Raw genomic sequence first — 23481 nt, 5'->3', positions numbered from 1 at the left:
TGGATGTGGCAAGAAAAGAAAATTTTAAAGTAAAGAAAGCTTCAGAAGGGAAGACTACTTTGTACCCCATCAAATGCTCAATCATAAAAAATTTTTCATTGTAGTTCTCTCACTGAAATTCTACAAATTGAAGACCCACAAGAACTCCAGTTACCAAGACAGTAAATGAATTAAACTTTTCTGAGGTAGCACAGGAGTTTTTTTATGGTATTCCTATGTAAATCCATGTCCTGAGTTACAGGCTTGCTAATGCAACTCAAACTACTTTAACGAAACAAAAACAAAACCTTAATTTAAATAAGCAATATTCAAAAATTGTTTAAATAATCAAATTCAGACTCTACTTTTTCTAAAGAATACTAAGGTTAAGACTGTAAACAGTTATTGTTTATAATCTTATATAAATTTAAGAACCAACTTTGAATTAATATATAATTTAATCTAAGTATATTTAATATTATATACTGTAGTCCTTCATAATATTAATGCTTTTTCTTTGTAGACGAACCACGGGCAAAACTATAAATCATAAGCTATCATTTCACTTTACTATTATACAAAAGTAAATAAAACACAATGACAATACCAGCTGAAGTGATACTTTCTTCCAAGTTGCACAATGATTTTATTTGAGAGCCTAACCAAACACAGAGCTCTGAAAATTCAGGTGAAGACAGTCCACCCTCTGCTGCCTTGGTAAGGGCTTGCTCTTCTAACAGTGGTCCCTTATACCTAGAAAGGAAGACATAAAAGGTTTAAAAAACAAAAAAACAAAAAACTTGATAGTAATCTATACCAAGGCCTGCTGCCTATTTTTGTAAATAAAGTTTTAGCAGAACATCGCCAATAAAGATATCCATTCACAGACTGTCTCTGGCTGCTTTCACAATGCAACTGCAGAGTTGTTAGTATGGTCAGCAAAGCCTGTGATTTTTATTACTGAGTCTGTTATAGACATAGTTTGCCAATTTCTGCCCTATTTAATTGACATTTGGCTTTTTTCCCTTTATTTTATCATTGCTTAGTAAAATTATCAACCAATTTTAACATAAATATTACAACTAACACAAAGTCAAATAGAACAGAATCTAATAACCATATACTAGTAACAACAACTAGAAAAAAGAAAATTTAGTGAAAAAAGAATACATGCAAATTTTAAATTAAACAATTAAAGCTGAGGGGCACCTGGGTGGCTCAGTCAGTTAAGCATCTACCTTAGGCTCAGGTCATGATCCCAGAGTCCTGGGATCAAGTACAGCATCAGGTTCCTCACTCAGCAGGGAGCCTGCTTCTCCCTCTGCCTGCTGCTCCCACTGCTTGTATGTGCTCTCTCTCTGACAAATAAAGAAAATCTTAAAAAAAAAAAATTCCTTTCCATGTGATGAAACTACCTACTCAATATACTGATAAACATTTCTTTCATTTTGCTTTCAACTCAGCAATTTGTTGTCTCTCTGTTTTGACTTCATTTTATTTAATTTAGCTTTATAATTAGGTAAAACATTTACATTGTTTCAAAGTATAATTTACAAAACAAGGTACATTCAAATTAAGCTTGCAATCTTTTTTTTTCTTTAATTTTTTAATTTTTTTATAAGTAGCTTGCAATCTTAATCTTGTTCCCTCTACTCTGTTCTCCCCCACCCCCATAGGTAACTATGTTTATTAGTTTGGGGTTGTCATTCTGTTTTTAAATATAAACATATACATACTTCTTTTTTAGGTAAAGATAGTCCACTCTACACTCTTCTATTCCTTGCTTTAAACAATACACACACACATACATTTACATATACAGCCAATCCCTGAACAACAGAGGGGTGAGGGGTATCAATCCCCATGCAGTTGCCAATCTGCATATAACTTTTGACTCCTGAAACACTTACCTACTACTACCCTACAGTTGACTGGAAACTTGACTGATTATATAAACAGCCAATTAATACACACTTTGTATACGTACTATATACTTTCTTTGTACGGTAAAGAAAATTATCCTTAGTTTCACAGTGTACATAGCTTACTGAAAAAGGTCCACATACAAATGGAGCCACATGGTTCAAATTCATATTGTCAACTATACTGGAGAACAGCAGAGACACTACTCAATTACTTTTTTTTAAAATTTTATTTTATTTTTTATTTATTTATTGGAGAGAGAGAGATCACAAGCAGGCAGAGCAGCAGGCAAAGAGAAAGGGGGAGGCAGACTCCCTGCTAAGCAGAGAGTCAGATGCAGATGCTGGGCTCGATCTCAGGACCCTGAGATCATGACCTGAGCCAAAGGTAGAGGCTTAACCCATTGAGCCACCCAGGCGCCTCACTACTCAATTATTTTATATGTGTACAGTACTCCAATGTCTGGAGTATTTGGGTTATTTGCAGTGTTTTGCTCTTACAAAAAAAACTGACAACTTTTTGGCAGGTTATACCCGGGATAGATTTCTAGAGGTGAGACTGCTGGGTCAAAAGGTAAATGAATATGTAACTTTGCTAGATATTATTAAATACTCCTCTACGGTGATTGTACCATCAGGTGTAAGAGTACCCATTCCTCCGTAACTCACCAAAGTTGCCAAACATTTAGATTTTTGACCATCTGGTATCTCAGTAGAGTTTTAATTTACATTTCTCTTAAGAGCAAGGCCGTACATCTTTTCATACGTTTAAAGACCATTTGCATTTCTTTTTCTCTGAATTTTCTGGTCATAGCTCATGAAGGGTGAGTATTTTCAAATCCTCATTTGGCAGGTAAGAAATTAAGGCTTAATGAGGTTAAGATACCTGCCTTAAGTAGCAGGCTAGGCACAGTAACAGGCATGCACAAATAGAGATACAGCCATAGATACTGATAATTATATTTATAATTTACTTGGTCTTCAGAGCAATGCTGTGAAGTCGGCATGATCTTAATGCTGTAGGATCAGAGATAACAGCTAGGTGATGACACTAGGATTTAAATCCAGAGTTGAACCCAAACACTCCATATGAACTCAAACTTCTGTCTATGCTAATAAGGAAAGTTAATGAAATAACCTGGCCAGTTGACACAGCCAAGTAGAGAGCTGGGACTAGACCACTGTCTCTGCTCCTACAGGCAAGACTGGTTCTTCTATACGTTACCTTTCCTCCATATCTCACAGTGCCTCTTACTGAGATTTAATAGTAAACATCTTCTTTCCCCCTACTTACTTTCATCTCTACAATAAAGAAATAATCATAAACTCTTGAATAAAATTAATTCTAATCATTGGTGAGGTTATTTTTAACTGAAATGCCAATTATAAAATTCAATAAAATTTTTCAAATCACCAAAAAATACTGAATTTAGAAGGGGAAAAAGCCCTACAAATCTTTTTTTTTTTTTTTTAAAGATTTTATTTATTTATTTGACAGAGAGAGAGAGATCACAAGCAGGCAGAGAGGCAGGCAGAGAGAGGGGAGGAAGCAGGCTCCCCGCAGAGCAGAGAGCCCGATGCGGGGCTCGATCCCAGGACCCTGAGATCATGACCTGAGCCGAAGGCAGAGGCTTAACCACTGAGCCACCCAGGCGCCCCTAAGCCCTACAAATCTTAATGCCTCAGCTCACCAAATCAGGTAAAGATAAAAAGAAGAAAAAATGCATTTAACAAAACAAAACATCTAATAATAATCACAATTATATGGCAACTAACACCAAAAACTGCTTTTACACTAGGCCAGTGCTGTGTGCTTTATGTGTATCACCTCACTTAACTGCCATATCTAATAAGATAGGGATTATTATTATGTTCTTAGTTCATTCAAGGTATTTTTATTTAAGTAGGAAAGCGCTATTCTTATTCCAAACACTGGGGACACCTCCCCTAGGCCTAGACTCCCCCAGAGGCACCTATATGGGAAACACAGTTGCTTCGAGCTCTGGTGATCCAATCTTCAATCCATTAGGGCCATTGGCAAACCCCCACAAAGACACAGGCGATGACTAATTTACTTTCTCTTTTCCATTTCCATCAGCCAACATATAAAATATGAGACCCTTTCCTTCCCTCTGTCATTTGTATGCCCTCCTGGCTTGCCTCTGATCCAGCTCTCCACTTACTGACCCAAACTCTTCCACTATGTTTCATCTACAAACAACTGTTCCAGATTGATAGTCAGAAAGATTATCCCTACCACCTCTAGCTTTGGTGATTTTACTTTCTGAAAGTTCTTAAAGGACAGATGGTAGGGTTTTTGCCCTCCTTGCTTCCCAAAACAGTATCCATATTATTGGTCCCACACCATCTTATAAATACCTCCTTCTCTCTTTAGGCACAGGCCAGTCAGACTTGTCACTCTCCCTTTTGTGGTTTTCACCTATTAATTGCTTGGACACTCCCCAAAATTCCTTGTGCTGTTTTTCTCTCCAATCCCATTTCTGCTATTTGCCTGTATGCATACCCTATGCAATATCCTGAGCTCTCGATTCCTGAAATTCATCTTTTCAGACCTTTGCCATGAGATGTCAGTGAGGCACCCCTTAGACATTGCCATCACCAGAAACTACTCTACCTCCAAAATCACTAAATCAAACCTGTCACTCCCTAACCACAACCTACTACCTATTCTTTTAGCTTGTTCTTTTGACCACTCACCTTCAACTCTCCTTGGATCTCATTTCTACCTCCATTCCACTGGTCACTCCATATTCTCTGTATTTCCTACCTCCCTGCTATCTTCATTTTCTTCCCTTTCCAAATTAGATTCCAAGGTGTATCATTTCATTTTGGTTCTCAATACTTCCTGAAGAAATGAATCCTTGATACCATCATCCCCTTCAGCTCTTATATCCAATCAATCACTAAGTTCTACAGTGCACACTTTTTTCCATATGCACCTCCACCTTACTGAAGTAACTTTTCAAACTAGATATCTGATCTCTCCCTTTTTTATTTAAAATCCTTCAAACACGCCCCACTGCTGTTAAAACAAAGAACAAAATCCACAACACAGCCTAAAAAGTGCTGCGTGCCTTCATCCTCCCCTAACTTTTCAATCAGATCTTCTTCCACTATCTTGGCCATTGCTCTCTGCTCTCCAGGTGCATGGGCCTCCTTCCAGTTATTCTAATACAGCAAGTTCCTTTCCACTTCAAGAGCTTTCATCTTTTGTTCCCAATTTAAAAACACCCTGGTCCTCTTTTCCTATGAATCTCACCTAGCTTACTCCGGTCCACCTCCTGTCATGTCATGTCATGTCACCCTGCTCTTTTCCTTTAAAGAGCTTATTAAGGTTTATAGTATTTGTGTGATCACATCCGTTTTTCCACTGGACTGTAAGCTCCAAGGGGAGAGATCAATTTTGTTCTGCACACAAGTGACTTCTCAGAACAGTTTTCAACATACAGTTGTGTTCAATAAGTAACTGAAATAAACTTCCTTCCATAATGCTGATTCCAAACTAAGATGTGAAGATTTTTAAAAATATGCATGCTGTACTGTACCCCTTAAATCATGATCCAGTCAATATCGTACAGTACAGACTGGAACCTTTTATTTCACAAGCTCCATACATGATTCTGATGCACAACCAGGGCTGAGATCCCCTCTACAAAATCATAAATGGTCAGAATTAAAAAAAGACTTCTGAAATCATGTGCTTCAGCCTCCTCCTCTCAGATGAGGAAACAAAGTTATCTCCACCCAGTTTTCATGTGTATCACTGAACTCTTCTTTCACCTACATTTTCCCTTTTAACTCTTCCCTTTAATTTCCAATTTTACCTTATAAACTAAAGAACTTTCACTAATAGGCTAAATGTCCAGTCACAACAGAAAATGCATTATTCACAAACTAAATGGGTATTTTACAACAGTGTTCAAAGACAACACATATTGTAAGTAAATACCACTTTCCACATTTCATTATCATTGTAAGAAAAATCAACTTCAAAATTTTGTCCTCAGCTATTCCAGGAAAAATGAATTCTAAACTATATAAACTGTTTTACTTTCCATATGGAATAATCTGAAACTAATTTTCCTTGGTAAAAGTCAAGATTATAGCAAAGTTCATTTTTCAAAATGCCTACAAAAGAAACAAATCCGGGGCAGTTGGGTGGCATAGTTGGTTAAGCATCTGACTCTTGGTTTGGGCTCAGGTCCTGATCTCGGGGTCATGAGATTGAGCCCCTCATGAGGATCTGTGCTCAGGGTTATTGTCTGCTTAAGGTTCTGTCTCCCTCTCCCTCTGCTTCTCCACCCAGCCCCTCTAAAATAAATAAATAAATCTTAAAAAAAAAAAAAAAGGAAAGAAATTCAAGGAATGAAATAAGAGAAAAAAGCACTGACTTTCTCTTTGTCATAAACTACTTACAGAATCATACAATTTTTATCTGGAGGCCCTGGAATCCGAAACTATTTGGGGTTTACACACTTCTAGTAAGTATTTTAACTTGTTTTGCTTACCTCCTTAAGCAAGTCAGGTGAAAATTTCCAAGAGATTTTACAGAATAAAAATGCCCCTTAAGTGATCACTGGTTCAGTTCTTTCAGGTGACAAACATTTATCCTGGACCTATCTACTAAGCGCAAGGCTTTGTTACATCATAAAGTAGATAATCCTGGGGTCTACAAGAAGCAACTGATAGAAGAGGCAAGTGCAGTTTTAGAAAAAAATAAAGGGGGGGTGGGGTTTTCAAACCACTACAGAACCGTAAAGTGCAAAGGCACAGCCTTTCCCATTCAAGAAATTCCAGCATTTAGCAAGGCAAACTATTGTGCAGATGGCTCCAATCTCTTTAAGTAAGGTGTATTTTTTGATCCTAAACTATCTGTCTCTATGTCTATCTCTATGCACTCTCTTCTTTGAACTTCTCTTCATTTACCCATTTGTTCAACCGCTATTTATTCTCCCAGACCACACTGTAGGAGGTTGCTGGAACAAGACAGGTAAAGGCACCTGAGTTCCTGGAGCGTGGGGGATGGGGGGTGGCAGTACCAGAGAGGCTAAATAAATACACAGGACAAGATAGTTTGGGATGACAACAGAGGGAGGGAGACTACTTTGCCGGCAATGATCCCAGGGCTTCGAATACTTAACATCATTCCAGGAGTTCTCACGGCACTTAGCATTCTGAATTGTAAATTCCGGTAGACTCTTTGTAGCCCTCAACAACTATGTGAGCTGCTGGTAATCTGCAAACTGTCTCCTTCCTCTGCCTAGCACATAAATATGCATTAATTAATGCATATTAAGGCCACAGTAATATGTAATTAACAAACGGATGAAACGGTTGAATGAATGGACCCACAATTAACTTGGACACTTGCTCCGGTCAAGGAAGCAAGAGATTCGCTCCCCAGCCCTAATTAAGCCACAGGTTGTACCTGCCAGGCGACAACAGCACCCAGCCGCAGTCGGGGTTCCAGCACCCCACAGCCCCAGGCGGGACAACTACGTCAACACAAATAGCACCCGTGGGGCAGGGACACGCTCCTCAGACCGGTGAGAGCCCTGCTGCTCCACGCCAACACCGCACCTCGCGGCTACGGAGTTTCAAGGCCAGGAGTTTGGAAGAGGGGGCCACGCGCCCCAGCTCTCCGGCCCTGCTCCACCCCGCAAACGGATTTCCCTCCCGCCTCCCTCTTAACTCCGTCGGCGCCGGCGGGAGCACGGCAGGGAAGGAGGCCTCCACCGAGATGCCAGAGCCCAGCGGAGGCCCACGGGCAGGAGACCACAGCAGCCAGGCGGAGGGAGAGCTTAGGTTTTCAGGGGAAGGGCGTCCCCGGGAATACTCACCCCAGCGCCTCCAGGGTATCCAGAACGTCCCCCTCCATCGTAGGTTCGGGACCCAACTCCGGCCCTCTCATGGTCCTTCGGCCCAAAGCTGTTCGGCGCTCTAAGAAGCCCGCCGGAAACCTGCGTCACGGCGCCAAGGTTCCGGGTGGAGTCTCAGTCAGGACTGCGGAGGAGCGCCTCCGATTGGGGCGCAACCGTTCCGGCCGCTCCGCAGGCGGTAAGGAAAGCCGCTTGAGAGAATAGTGAGACGTGTTTAAGATAACAGTAAATTCTAGTCATAAAAAGGTTTCTTTGTGCTGGTTCTCTTCTGTGTGTTGAACTCAATCCTAGCAAACACCGTGATTCTACCCAAGTTGTTCTCAACATATCAGGCTCCGGATCTCTCTTAACAACGAAAGTCCCAAAATGGAATCGTTATCTTGGGCTAAAATTGGTACATAATGCCTTACGGAGACACTTATTTTTAAATCAGTATGCACAGCAATGCTCCAACATAAAAGAATAAAGGAAAAGGAATGCATGACAATATTGTTAGGCTGTGAGACGTGGATCGGCGGGGGGACAGGGTGCTTCCGTCTGTGTGGAATCCTCAAACACACACACAGACAAGGTGTTGTAGTGCTGACACAGTATGCGCGAGCGGTATAGGAAACAAAAAAACCATGGGCAGAGTAGGGTGGTTGATGTGATTTTCCAAAATTGTGACTAACTCTCCATAAAGTTCTAAACAAAACAGTATTCCTTCTGTGTACTATTCACGGAGAATTCAGACCCTCTAAGCCATGCAAAAAGAAAATACTTAATCATTCATATGTAAAAGAGTCCAGATGTAAGGTAAAATCATTACTAACAGTTTTATCACTGGGCACCTGGGCGGCTCAGTCGGTGAGGGGTGGGACACTAGATTTGGGCTCAGGTCATGATCTCAGGGTCCTGAGATCCAAACTTGTGTGGGGCTGTGTGCTGGGCATGGAGCTTGCTTAAGATTCTCTCTGTCTCTCTGCCCCTCTTTCCTCTCTCTCCCCCTCTCTAAAACAAAACAAAAACCAGTTATATCACCTACATGAATATCCAATGGGTCTTCGGAGAGTTGTGCAGACACATAACCATTGGCCCTTGTAACATACTGTCCCCTCCCTTGTGGAAGATGGCATCCCTTGACCCAGTTCACTAAAACTAATGCCCTCACCTCTCTATTATTGCTACAGATAAAAAGCTTACCCATAAAACTGTAAAACTCTAAATTTGAATCCATTTCAGTAATGACTACTCTACCATATAACCTAGGCTTTAAATATAAAATTATTTGCAGTTTAATGTATCTGAATTTATCCCTAACCCAAAGAGAGAATGTATGTTTTGAATAGTTGTTGCCTCCTTCAAACAGTTGCAGTCATGAAAAGCACTACTTTTAGTAATCTTGGCAAAAAAATCTCTACAAGGGACGCCTGGGTGGCTCAGTCAGTTAAGCTGCTGCCTTCAGCTCAGGCCATGATCCCGTGGTCCGCAGGGAGCCTGCTTCTCTTGGCCTCTGCCTGCCACTCTGCCTGCTCATGTGTGCTGGCTCTCTCTCTCTCTCTGACAAATAAATAAATAAATGAAATCTTAAAAAAAAAAAAAAGTCTCTACAAATATCAAATAGAAATGAGGTAACTGTTCTTTATTAACATTGATCTCGAGTGTTCTGCAATTTTTACTAACTGAAGCACAGAAAAAAAGAAAAATTAAAAATACAAGGGAAAAAAAAAAGCATGACAGGTATGTGGGAAAGAAAAAAGGCCAGATGCTAAAAGAGATTCTAGACTTGTTTTTTTTTTTTTAAGAAAAGAGATAGCATTAAATATAAATATTAGAACTTTTAAAAAGACTGAAAATTATCTAAATGTGAATCCAGATAAGCTGAAAAACAAAGCAAATTAAATCGCAGAAAAACAAATAGAAATAATAAAGAGACATCAATAACAGACATCATTGAAATGGGAGAAAAGAGAACCTGGGTGGCTCAGTCTGTTAAACATCTGCCTTTGGCACAGCTCATGATCCCGGAGTCCTGGGATCGAGTCCCACATCAGGCTCTCTCCCTCTTCCTCTTTCTCTCTGTCTCTCATAAATAAATAAATAAATAAAAAGAAATGGGAGGAAAATTAAGTCAAATTTGGATCTTTTTTATAAAAACTAATAACAAACCTTCAGTCACGTTGATCAAGAAAATAAAAGATGACACAAATAATCAATATCCAAAATGAAAAAGAGGACATTAGACATGAGACATTAGACAGTTAATAAGAGGATGTTAGGAAAAACTTTATGCAATAAATTTGAAAATTTAGATGACAACAAACTGACAAATTCCTTGAGAGACAATTTAACAGAAATTATATAAGGAAAAACTTAAATGTGAATGACTTCATATCTAAGAAATCAAGTTATTAATTAAAATTCACCTGTGAAAAACACTTCAAGCCAGAATTGCTTTCCTGATGAATGTCTCCAAACATTTAAGAAGAAAGAACATCTGTCTTATACAAACTTTGGATTCCAGAGACTAGAAGAACATAGAGCATTTTGCAATGTTTTCTATGAGGACAAAATTACCTTAACACAGACATAAGGACATCACTAAAAAGAAAATCTGAGGAGACTGGGTGGCTCTGTCAATTAAGCAACCCACAACCCTTGATTTCAGCTCAGGTCATGAGACTGAGCCCCGCATCAGATTCTCTCTCTCTCTCTCCTTCCTTCTGCCCTTCCCCCAACCCTGTGGGCTCACTTGAGCTCTCTCTCAAGTAAGTAAATCTTTGAACAGATGTTTAATTTAGAGAAATCCATTGAGCTATACACATAATAATTCTTTACTTGTCTCTATGTATGTCTCACCTTAACTTTTAAGTTACTTTTAAAAATAATGTTCTATACCTAAAAACGGTTAAAATGGCAAATTTCATGTTATATATATTTTGCAAAAAAAAAATTACTGTAAAGTGCTTGCAACAGTGTCCAGTATATGGCAAGCACTTCATAAATGGTATCAACAATCTTTGCCTGGGTCTTTTAAAAAGCTGAGTTTGAGGCAAAAAGCTTAGGCACTAAGACCTAGAAATTCAATCCTAGAAAGCAGAACCAATGGGAGAAGGGAGTGGGACAGGAAAGGAAAGCCAATATATGAAGTGTATTACCAAGGTGGTCACAGCTTAGAACAACAATTGGTTTGCTATCTCTGCACTGATGTCTTACGAAGTGAACATATTTCTCAGACATCTCTCTGGGTGAAGAAAGAAGAATTTAAGAGCTAGCTCCTATCTCCATCTGACAAAGTCCCTCCATGTGGAGGAGGACTCCCTCACACTTCCAGGATACTTGTATACCTCAGCAGCTCCACGCAGTCCCTAGGGCAGGAAATACCAGGTATGTGGCACGGCTATAACTTTGAAATATACCGACAAGCCCGCACTCAGGGGGAGCAAGGAAAGCAGAAGCAACTGCGGTCTCCCCAACCACTGAAAAGCAGAAGCTATGGCTAAGGGCCACTCTGGCCAGAACCCAATGCATGTGCAGGAGCTCTAGATGCTGCATCAATGAAAGCCTGTCACTTCAGCCCTTGCTTCATTCAGAGCCAACTGGCACCCTCTTATATCCGAAGCTAACTCCCTCCCTTCTTTTCTGACAGGAGAGATATAACTGTGGTGGTAGACACTGTAACCTCCTCAAAAGACTTTAAAATGGTTAGCAAACCAAGCTGGAGTCCTTGATGGTACAGCTGGTCAAGCTGTGATGGATAACCACCATCCTGGTCCTCCATACTGGTTTCCTGCACTCTTGGGGGGCATTTCTGTTCAGCTAGGTTGGCAGCCATGTTTGCTGAAATTCACCATCTGCAGTCATAAAAGGGAAAAGAGCAACAAGAGACAGTCCAGTAAAGATCCTGTGTTTCAGGTAAATTCCTGCCTCTGCTGTGGAGCAGCAACCTGAGCTGCTCATGGTGAATATCTGGCAATAAAGTAACTTTTTTTTTCCAGTAAAATGATAGAAGTTTATAAAGTGAAGATACAGAAAAGTTCTCAAAAGTGAGGGGGTCCTGATAGGGTTGTGACAGGATTGCCAACGAGGGCCTTCATGGTTGGTCAACCAGCTAACTAGGGAACTTAAATCCTTGATTTTTTTTTTTTAAGATTGTATTTATTTATTTGACAGAGTGAGACAGTGAGAGAGGGAACACAAGCAGGGGGAGTGGGAGACGGAGAAGCAGGCTCCACGCCAATGCCCATCCAGGACACAGTCCCAGGGACCCTGAGATCATGACCTGAGCGGAAGGACTGAGCCACCCAGGCACCTCACTAGGAATTTAAATCCTTTTAACATCTCTATTGTTAACACCCTCCCATGGCTTACTTCCTTTGTAGAGGCTGATATTCTTTGTTGGTCATAGTACCAATAAAGACACTTACCCCACACAACCCAACTTACACAATCCACCCCGAAGGCCTAGGGCAGGGTGGTCCGATTTGTCCCCTGATTTCTGGTTTCCACACACCTCCACATTTTGGGGATTTCTATGAGCCTGATCACTTAGCCCCCTACCTATCTCTCCCTATCTAGCACCCCCTCAGTCCCATCCCTCATTCATAACCCCCCTGGAATAATAACCCTAACTGCCATTAGAGAATGGAACTATGACCGCTGTGCCTGCTTCCTGCTGAAGTAGTGTGGTGCTCTGTGTGGCAGTTAGAATCTAACCAAGGGTCAGTCCAGGGGCTTGTGGTAAAGCTCCACGGGATCATGATGGGCAGCAATCATACATGCTTAGCAAATACGAAAGGATGAACACGAAGGGGAACCCTCTTACACTGCTAGTGGGAATGCAAGCTGGTGCAGCCACTCTGGAAAACAGTTTGAAGATTCCTCAAAAAGGTGAAAATAGAACTACCCCAGGACCCAGCAATTGCATTACTGGGTATTTACTCCAAAGACACAAAAGTAGTGATCCCAAGGGGCACCTCCACCCCAATGTTTATAGCAGCAATATCCACAATAGCCAAACTATGGAAAGAGCCCAGATGTCCATCGACAATGAATGGATAAAGGAGATGTGGTACGTATATACAATAGAATATTACACTGCCATCAGAAAATGAAATGTAGATGTGAATGGAACTAAGGGATATTATGCTAAGCAAAATAAGTCAGAGAAAGACAATTATCATATGATCTCACTGATATGTAGAATTTAAGAAAAGAAGACAGAGGGTCATAAGGGAAGAGAGGAAAAAATGAAATGAGACCAAACCAGAGAGGGAGACAAACCACAACAGACTCTTAATCTCAGAAAACAAACTGAGGGTTGCAGGGGGTGAGGGGGATGGGGTGGCTGGGTGCGAGACATTGGGGAGGGTATGTGCTATGGTGAGTGCTGTGAATTGTGTAAGACTGATGAATCACACTGGGGCACCTGGGTGGCTCAGTGGGTTAAAGTCTCTGCCTTGGCTCAGGTCATGGTCTCAGGGTCTTGGGATCAAGCCTCGCATCGGGCTCTTTGCTCAGTGAGGAGCCTGCTTCCTCCTCTCTCTCTCTGCCTGCCTCTCCGCCTACTTGTAATCTCTGTCTCTCAAATAAATAAATAAAATCTCAAAAAAAAAAAAAAAAGACTGATGAATCACAGACCTATTACCTCTGAAACAAATAATACATTATATGTTAATTAATTGATTTTAAATTTCAAAAATGCTCAGTCGCATTTGTCTTGGCAAGATAACTGTATCACTGCTACTTAACAAATTGCCCCAAAACTTGGTGCCTTAAAGACAACAATACTCATGTATTATCTATCACAGTTTCTATGGGTCAGGAATTTGGGAGTGGCCTAGCTGAGTGGTCTGGTTGGGGGTCACTCATGAGATCTTTGTCAAGACATCAGCCAGGGCCACAGCTATCTGAAGGCTTGGGTGGGGCAGAAGAATGCACTTCCATGGTGGATCTCTCCCGTGGCTGGCAAGTTCATGCTGGCTGTAGGTAGGCAGTCTTGGTCCTTCCCCATGGGGGCCTCTTGCAAGGTTACTTGGATATTCTCACATCATGACAACTAATCTCCCCAGAGTGGACCATCCAAGAGAGAGCAAATGGAAATGGTACTATTTTTTTTAATGATCTAGCCTTGAAGTCCCAAATTATGACTTCTGCCACATTCTATTGTTCCAAGGAAGTTCCTACCTATGGTCCACATGTAAGTGACTGAGACTTAGACTCTCCACCTTTCCAAGGAATTGTGTCAAAGAATTTGTGGACATACTTTAAAACCAGCCTGTAACCAAAGAAAAAATTAATGGATAAGAGGATGAGGAAAAATTTGATGTAGTGGCTCTATATAAGTTTTAGGATAGAGAAGGAAAAATAACTCTGCAGTAGTTTAAGAGCAATGTAATAAAGAATCAAACAGCAGATTCATGTCTGGAGAGATACTTAATCTCAACATAGATGCAGAGATGTTGTTTTCCTGAAACAAAGGGATTTTTGGCAGTTGCTTGGGAATATTCCTTAAAGTCCCTGTCCTGAGGTAGACTAACCACAATTGGCCCCAATTACAGCCATTAACCTGGTAAATGAATGAGGGACAAGCCTTCACATCTATTAAGAGGAACAGTGAGAGAGAGAGTCAGCATTCCCTTTGCTGGAGGTGGCCTGTGTCTCCTCCAGCAACCTGGGTTTATTTGGAGGATGCCTATGTAGACAATTATCCAATATGTCAGGAAGGAGTTTTCTAGCCAACACGTTTGGGCAAATGCATTCTGCAAGAGGCTTTTATGTCAGGATCCTGATTTAGAACCCTGAGAACCCGGATGGTTCTAGGGTACCTCAGTCTATCTGTCCTGTTTCCTGCAGGAGAGACCTGATCCCACTGTGGCCATGCAGTGAGTGTTAGAGGAGCTCAATCCCTTCCTCAACTTGCAATCCAGTTTTTTCCCAGTGGGTTAAAAGGCACCCCACGGGAGAGTCCTTGGGAACTAAAGAGACCATGCCTTGCTGCAAAGGCCACACCTTCTTTTACCCTGCGTTGAAGACCCTGTCATGTTTAACCAACCCATGGAAAACACTAGAAAGTTTTATAAAGGGAAATTATCCAATTTTGCAGTACGCAATCCAGAGGAGTCCCCACGGAGAATGGTTTGTTTCCCATCTTGCGATCCCGATAGGAGTTACCCTGTACCTGTTAGAGAGAGGGGACTATGAAGGCATCCCTACATAACAGCTCTCCCCTGGGAACCAAGGCATCCTGTGGTTTCCTACCCAAGGTGAAAAAATGGTCTGACATCTTAGGTTGAGCAGGGCTCAGGCCCCGAGGGAGTAGCCACTCTTACCCATGTGTCACTTGATCCTCCTTTTCTCCTCTAGATTTCACACCACCACCACCACCACCCCGCATCCCCTCCCTGCTAAATCTGACCCAATCATAAAGGCTAAGCAGGAATGATAGCTTAAACTTTGATTCAATTATGTTGCCTCACCTTACCCCTGGGCACTTTTTGTGTCCATATACCTGAGGCCCCATTTACAAGCACGGCCCTGTTGACGAGTACAAACATCAAGATTTAGCATTGTCATAATTGCACATTTTTATCGTTAGAACAAGAAAGCCTCAATTATATGACCCATTAAAGTCCCAGCTGCTAATGCAACCAATCGAGGAAATGGCTGGGAGTTTGTAATTCCCTCCTTAATGCCCAAAGTATTCCAAGGGGAGTATGGGCAGGAAATCTTCGGCTCCCTCCAACTTTACATATAAAGAGATAGCTCTAATCCTATTTGCCAATAACTTGGGTTTTGATCCCTGGCCCTGACTGAACCTAAACTGTACCTAACAGAAAAACATATGTCTTAGCAGGGAGCAAAAATGAGGCAAAGATTCCCCTAACCTAAGTTCTCACAAAAGACATCGGAAATGTAAAAAACCTTTGACCTACATAGGCTTCGCCCTTCCTGAAATCAATCTATGATTAAACAGGCATAGTGATCACGGGAGACTAGAAAGGGCCCACTATAGGCAGTCCCTGAGGTAGAAGAAAGTCATTTTAAAAAAGCCAATGAACAGAAAGCAGAACTGGGTAAGGTTAGGCCAACATCCCCTTCTTTTGAGGAGGGGGGCTTGACCAAACCTTTGTCCAGAAGCCCGTCACCTGAAAGTTAAAACCACCGGCTACACTATTCCCCTTTAACTGACCCACAAGTGCCTGGTTTTGCTGTTTATGAGAAGAGGTCATCTAAGGGAGATGTCTCCCTGGAAAGAAAAGAAAAAAGTCCACTTTTACTCACCCTTTGGTGGAAGTGATCCTGGATCTCAGCACCAAAATGAAGCAAGAGAGCTAGGTTCTAGCGGGAAAATGAATCTCGCAGACAGCGGAGCGTGAGTAAAGCGATAGAAAAGTTAATTAAGTGAAGACACAGAAAAAGGTCTCAAAGAGTGAGAGAGGTCCCAACGGGGTTGCCCTAACATAACTATTCTTTGTCTCCAAGTTCACAGGCACGAGGAGCCCAAATTTGAATGAGTTAGTTGCTACTAACTCAGTCAACAGCCTCCCACCCTGGGAGCCAGGGTCTCTAAGAGCCTACAGTTGAGGAAACACTAAGCAAAAACACCGAAAGTACCTTTGGGAGTGATGGGCAGGGGGCCAATCCTACTTTCTCTGCTTAGTCCCTGAGCCCATGTACTCTAACTAATGGGTACAGCTCTACAGATCAGCTGTTGGTTCAACCCCGTATACCCTTTACTGGAAATCAGCACCTCAGGCTCCAGGATGTTGAGCCTAAGTTCATGAGTGCTCAATAGACCACTTTGCCATTCTCTCAGAACATCTGCTTCTTATAAGGTACAGGGTAGGTAGCACCTATAAATACTTCCATGTTTCACCAACTGTCTCACCATCTCTGCCGTAAAACATGCCTCTTATCAAGGCAGTCTTGTCATCGGTGGGACATTCTGTGAACCTTCAGTTGACGATGCAAGCAGAGAAACGGAGCAAAAAAGGCAAGCCCCGATCCAGAATCACAACCCTCTCCAAAATAGAAGATAACCAACCTTCTACCAGGCAGCCAGCTATTACCCCTCAGGGGAAAGCCCTAGTCAGGTCTCTGCTGGCAGCATGTTCACCTTCAGCAGCGCAGTAATGAACTGCCATCTGTGTGCTCCCCTGGCCTGCCCCATGTCCCTCTTCATCATCCTTGCTTCCCTAGGGTTAGACGGACCAATAAAATGTTAGGACTTAAGCTTTCACCTCAAACTCTTTTTTTTAAGGAATCCAAGCTCAGAGAATTGATGCATTGAGTGTTTACTATGTACTGACACTTTAAAACACTTTACCTGATGTACTCATTTTTTTAAAGATTATATTTATTTATTGGAGAGAGAGAGAGAGAGAGCCCACACATGCAAAAGAGAGAGAGAGCAGGAGCAGGGTGAGGGGCAGAGGGAGAAGCAGACTCCTGCCTGAGCAGGGAACCCAACGGGGGCTCGATCCTGAGACTCTGGGATCATGACCTGAGCCGAAGACAGATGCTTAACCAACTGAGCCACCCAGGCAACCCGTGATTTACTCATTTTTAAAGTAAACTTTTGTAAAGGAATTGAAAACAAAGCATATAAGTGAGTGAGTATGGAATTCATCAGACTTAATGAAAGGAAACTCGGGTTTTTGGGTGAAACAAGTAGCTAACGGTCCAGAGAGAAATCCGAGGAGGCACATACAATCTGTGAAAAACAAGCACGTGGCCTAATTACATCATGCCAGATTTGACTTGCAAACCTCTCCAAGCTCATCTCCACAGCATTCACCACACTGGTCCCTGATGAGTTTCTCTGTTGAACTGTGTCCTCACTCCTAGAGAGGGTTCAGTAACAATTTGTGGAATGAATGGAATGGAATAGAATAGAACCACAGTATCCAGAGATACACTGTTTTTGATTCTGTGAATATTCTAAAACTTCTGGCCTTGGTATCACCTATTATCAGAAGATATTAACTTCTCTGGCAATTCCTAGATCACATTCAGATGAATTTTATCCCAAAGACATCAGTAGTACCCTAGGACATGATTAGACAGCTACTGATGGGTTTGACTAGAGAGAGGAAATGAAAGTCCCTGTACTCAGGACTGATTATATCATGTTCCAGTCCCAGTGCAAAATGAAAAAGCTAAAAATTTATTAAGAATTTCAAGAAAGCCAACAGCAGAGTATTAAACCAAGCATGGAGCTCTGGTAAGAGCAGGTTCAGTGCAACTGCACAGGTCATGCCCTTTAAGCTGGCCTCCTGGTACCCATCAAAAGTCCAAAAGTAGTGTATGAATTCCAACTTTGAAACACTGAAGGCTTTACAGCAAAAACTGCCCCCCATTTTTTTGCATCAACCCAGGGAACTTATCTGACTGATCTTAATACAGACTGATATATTCAGAAAAATGATCTATGTTCAAACTTATCTTCTGGACCAAGGAAACTACCTCTACCTTACTAGTTGTCAAGAATGGGTGAGCTCTCCTAGACTGTATGTATAGAAAATCCAAGGAGAGTTTCTACAGAGCATCATACAAACTAGAGAAAACAACAGTAGCCATGAACTCTCCTTGATACAGCTCTGTAGGCTCCTTAACTACAGAAAGAAGACTTTAAGAAAGTAGAAATGTGAGACTATACTCTTGACCAGTATCTACCTACCATGCAAAGAATTTGAGGTGGATTTGAAGTATACCTACATAAAGAGGTCTACACAGGGGCTCCAAGAATCTCTTGAGGGATATTTAAAAGTAATGCAAATATAAAATTTATTTGGACACTTGCTATCCTGGAAATTAGGTGAGGGGGGAACATATTTGGAAAACACACTGGCATTTGAAATAAGATCTTGAATTTGCATGATAGAACCTAGGATTTGAGATGGATACCTGACTTGAACTAACCAGATGTCTGGAGGTGGGAAGTTCTGCTTGTTCCATGACATCACTTGTGATTATTTTCCAGTGCAACTCAAGCCAGACCTTCAATGTGGCACCTGGAACTTGGTACAACCAATGGCTTTGCAAGTGGAGGTAGCAAGTTCCTCCTTGCACCTAGGACTGAATATTCTGTTTTAAATTATAGTATCTTTATTTGTAGTGGAAGGTTCTTTGCCCAAGCCGGGAAGAGGTATTATTGTGAATCCCAGAGGGGAAAAAAGGTGGTTCCCCATTAACACAATGTTATGTCTGTTACTGGTTTCCAGTTATGGAATGAATGAGTTATGGGAATAAAATATACAGCATAGGGAATATAGTCAATGATTCAATAGTAGTAGTGTATGGTGACTAATTGTAGCTACACTTGTGGTAGTCAGCATAATGTACAGAGATGATGAATCACTGTGTTGTATACCTGAAACTAATGTAATATTGTGTGTCAATTATACTCAAAAACATTTTTAATGTGATGTATGATAGTCAGGGTAAACTAATAACCTCAAAATCTCAGTGAAATAAGATAAGTTTATGTCTTCCTCATGTCATAGTCCAGTGAAGCATTTGGTGAGAGGGTATGGCATATTACATTTCCAAGGATGGTCATGACAATGTCACCAATAAATACCATATTCTCTTTGGCAAAGTATCTTTGCCACTCCCCCATCAAGAAGTAGAGTTTACTTCTCCATTGAATCAAGGCAGGCCTGGTGGCTACCTCAATCAATAAAATATGGTGGAGGGGCACATGGGTGACTCATTTGGTTAAGTGTCTGCCTTCTGCTCAGATCATGATCCTGGAGTGCTAGGATTGAGCCCCACATTGGGCTCTCTGTTCAGCAGGCAGTCTGCTTCTCCTTCTGCCCCTCACCCTGCTCATACTCTATCTCTCTCTCTCTCAAGTAAATAAATAAAATCTTTTTAAAAATATATGGTGGAAATGATGTTGTGCCACTCCAGGTAAAGTCCTTAAATTGCCTGCTACTTCCTGCCTTTTAAAACATACACTTCCAAGATGCTTCCTCTTGGAACACAGGCACTAGGCTAAGAGAATCTTGAGCCACATAGAGAACCACATGTAGGCACTCCAGTGGACAGCCCCATCTGCATACCAAGCAGTTAGTCAACCTCAGCTATCAATGTGAGTGGACCTTCTAGGTCACCCATCTCATTTGATCCATAGGATGACTGTAGTCTCAGCCAAGAATTGCCTGCAATTGCATAAGAGATCTCAAATAGGAACCACCAGATGAGCCCAGCCAATGGACAGAATCATTACAAATAATAATATGTTTTGAGGTGGTTTGCTGTGCAGCAATAGATAACCAAAATGATGATTTCTATATAGTAATTCAGGAACCTAGGATCCTTATTGTAACTCTGCTATTTGGACACATAGCAACCAAAGTCAGTATAGAAAGGAAAAATCAGAGAACGGCAGATTATATGAAGAGTTTCATGGTAAAGCCTAGAAGAAAACACTATCTGCTTACATTGCACAGATTAAAACTCAGTCACACTCACATTATCTCAGCCTCTATGGAGGGAAGCTGGAAAATATAGTCTTCTGTGTGCCTAGAAGGAAAAAATAAGTGGTTGATAAAGCCATTGCATTTTTCCTACCACAGTTTTCTTTCAAAAGACTTATCTCCCCAGTTAGAAATATCTGGCAGAAAGGATCTGACTGAATCCCCTTGATCCCACTTGCTGGCTAGACATAACTCTCTCATTACTGGCTCTTTCCTGAAAGTTTTAGTTTTTCTAACATGATGGATTATAATATTGGCCTTTGCTGTTATCATCCTCTATATCTCAGAATTCTGTTATTTAGAAACATACTTATTTACAACAAAATAAAAACAAATCAGCAACAAATATTCAACTCAGATTAGCTAAAGTAATAATGGTTTGGGTACTTGAAAAGTCTGAGTTTAAACCTTACGTGTAGATTAGTCAGGGCTCCAGCTCTTATTATCCATTTCTGTATGAATCCCTGTGCTTCAGCCCCATGGCTGGCTTCATTTTCAGGATGACTCCCTTTATGGTCAGTGGGAACCAAGGCCACATGCTTCTTCATTTGTACTCAAAGGCAAAGAAAGAATTGCTTCCCACAACCTTTGGCTGGGGACTAGAACTTCATCTATATGGGCTCCCTCCAATCATTCAGGTATACTGGAAAGGGTTGCTTACCTCCCTGACATCCATTCCCCATTCAAACTTCCCAATAGAACTTCAACTTAGACATGCACACCTTCTCCATGCAACCATATACTTTCAAGTAAGCTGGTCTCATCCTCAGTCCAGAGGCAGGATCACTTGGTCTAATATTACCCCCATCTTCCTTGTGAGAGTAACAGTGTGATATAATCTTCATCGGTATGAAATAAGGGGTGGGGAGGTCAATCCAATAAAAACATATTATGTTTGTAAATATTTTTGAAGCCATAATAGGATCACTTAAATATATAAACAAATATTAATAGACCAAAAGAGAGAAAAAGGCAGCAATATGATAGTAGTAGAAGATTTTAATACTCCACTTTTGTCAATGGATAGGTCTTCTAAACAAAAAAAAATCAATAAGGAAACATTGGCCTTAACTGGTAATTAGACCAGAGGGTCTTAACAGACATATACAAAATATTTCATCCAAAAACAACAAATACACATACTTTTCAAACACAACTGGAATATTCTCTAGGATAGATTACATGTTAGACCATAAAGCAAGTCTCAATAAATTTAAAAAGACAGAAATCGTATCAAGTATCTTTTCCAACCACAACAACATGAAACTAGAAACCAATTACATGAAGAAAACTGGAAAACTCGCAAATATATGGAGATTGAAAAGCATGCTAGTGAGCAACCAATGGGTCAAAGAAGAAATCAAAAGAGAAATCAAAAATACCTTAAGACAAATAAAAATGGAAATGATACATACCAAAACTTGTGGGATGCAGCAAAGTTCAAAGAGGGAAGTTCATTGCAATAAATGGAGGTGGGGAGTTCTGCTTATTCCATGACACCACCTGTGATTATTTCCCAGGGCAACTCAAGCCATTAAAAAACAAGAAGTTTCTCAAATAAAGGCCATCTGTAGAAAACAAAATAAAACAATAGCAGGCATTATATTTAATGGTGAAAGCCTAAATTCTTCCCCGAATACCTAAGACTGGGAACAAAGCATATCGACTTTCACCACTTTTATTCAACATTATGCAGAAGGTTCTAGAAGTGCAATAATGCAAGAAAAAGGAAATGGAAGGCTTGCATATTGGAAAAGAAGAAGTGTTCATCTTTGGAGAAAATCCAATGGAATATACCAAAAAAATCTATGAGAACTAATAAATGAGTTTAGCAGGGTTGCCAGATAAAGTTAACATATAAAAGTCAATTATTGCTTCTCAAGCTCTTCCAAAAACTAGAAGAAGAAATACTTCCAAATTCATTTTATGAGGCCAGCGTTGCTTTGATACCAAAACCAGAAAAAGACACTACAAAAAAAAAAAAAGAAAGAAAGAAAGAAAGAAAGAAAGAAAATTAAAGGTCAGTTTCCTTGATGACCATAGATGCAAATATCCTCAAAAAAATTGTTGGCAAACCAAATTCAACCATATTAAAAGGATTATACACCACGATCACAGGGGATTTATTCCAGGGATGCATGTATGGTTCACTGTGATACATATATTATCAAAATGAAGAATAAAAATAATATGATAATCTCAGGAGATGCTTTTGCCTTTGACAAACTTCAACATTCATTTATGATACAAAAATCTTAACAAAGTGGGTATGGGGCGCCTGGCTGCCTCAGTTAGTGGTGCATGTGACTCTTTATCTTGGGTTATAAATTTGAGCCCCAGGATGGGTGTAGGATTATGTAAAAAAAAAAAAAAAAAAAAAAAAGGAACAAAGTGGGTGAAGAGGAAATGTACCCAAACATAATAAAAACCATATATGACAAGCCCACAGCTAACATTGTGCTCAAGGGTAAAAAGCTGGAGAATGTTCCATGTGAGCTAGAGAAGAATGTGTATTCTGTTGCTTTGGGATGGAATGTTCTGAATATATCTTTGACATCCATCTGGTCCAGCGTGTCATTTAAGGTCTTTATTTCCTTGTTGATCTTTTGCTTGGATGATCCGTCCATTTCAGTGAGGGGAGTGTTAAAGTCCTCTACTATTATTGTATTACTGTCAATGTGTTTCTTTGATTTTGTTATTAATTGGTTTATATAGTTGGCTGCTCCCATGTTAAGAGCATAGATATTTAAAATTGTTAGATCTTGGGGCACCCAGGTGCCTCAGTGGGATAAAGCCTCTGCATTCGGCTCGGGTCATGATCTCAGGGTCCTGGGATCGAGCCCCGCATCGGGGGGGGGTCTCTGCTCAGCAGGGAGCCTGCTTCCACCTCTCTCTCTCTGCCTGTCTCTCTGCCTACTTGTGATCTCTGTCAAATAAATAAATAAAAATCTTTAAAAAAAAAAAAATAAGGGGCTCCTGGTTGGCTCAGTGGGTTAAAGCCTCTGCCTTCAGCTCAGGTCATGATCTCAGGGTCCTGTGATCGAGTCCCACATCAGGCTCTCTGCTCAGCAGGGAGCCTGCTTCCTCCTCTCTCTGCCTGCCTCTCTGCCTACTTGTGATCTGTCTCTGTCAAAGAAATAAATAAAATCTTAAAATAAATAGATCTTCTTGTTGGACAAACCCTTTGAATATGATATAGTGTCCTTCCTCATCTCT

General features: G+C 40.8%; 1 protein-coding gene across 1 annotated transcript in view; it reads right to left on the bottom strand.

Annotated features, from left to right (window-relative positions):
• The window catches only part of FAM98B (family with sequence similarity 98 member B), a 34802-nt gene extending 26896 nt beyond the window's left edge, over positions 1 to 7906 (bottom strand). The window contains exons 1-2 of the mRNA XM_047736209.1: positions 7763 to 7906; positions 587 to 732 (exon numbers count right to left, since the gene is read on the bottom strand). Coding sequence (XP_047592165.1) covers positions 587 to 732; positions 7763 to 7833 — 217 coding nt within the window. The 5' untranslated portion in view covers positions 7834 to 7906. The remainder of the gene's footprint in view (positions 1 to 586; positions 733 to 7762) is intronic.
• Positions 7907 to 23481: the final 15575 nt, after the last annotated feature.

Source organism: Lutra lutra, chromosome 7 (genome assembly GCF_902655055.1).
Source record: "Lutra lutra chromosome 7, mLutLut1.2, whole genome shotgun sequence".
Lineage (NCBI taxonomy): Eukaryota > Metazoa > Chordata > Mammalia > Carnivora > Mustelidae > Lutra > Lutra lutra.
Note: the sequence above shows the minus strand (reverse complement) of the source record. Positions and strands in the feature narration are given on the sequence as shown.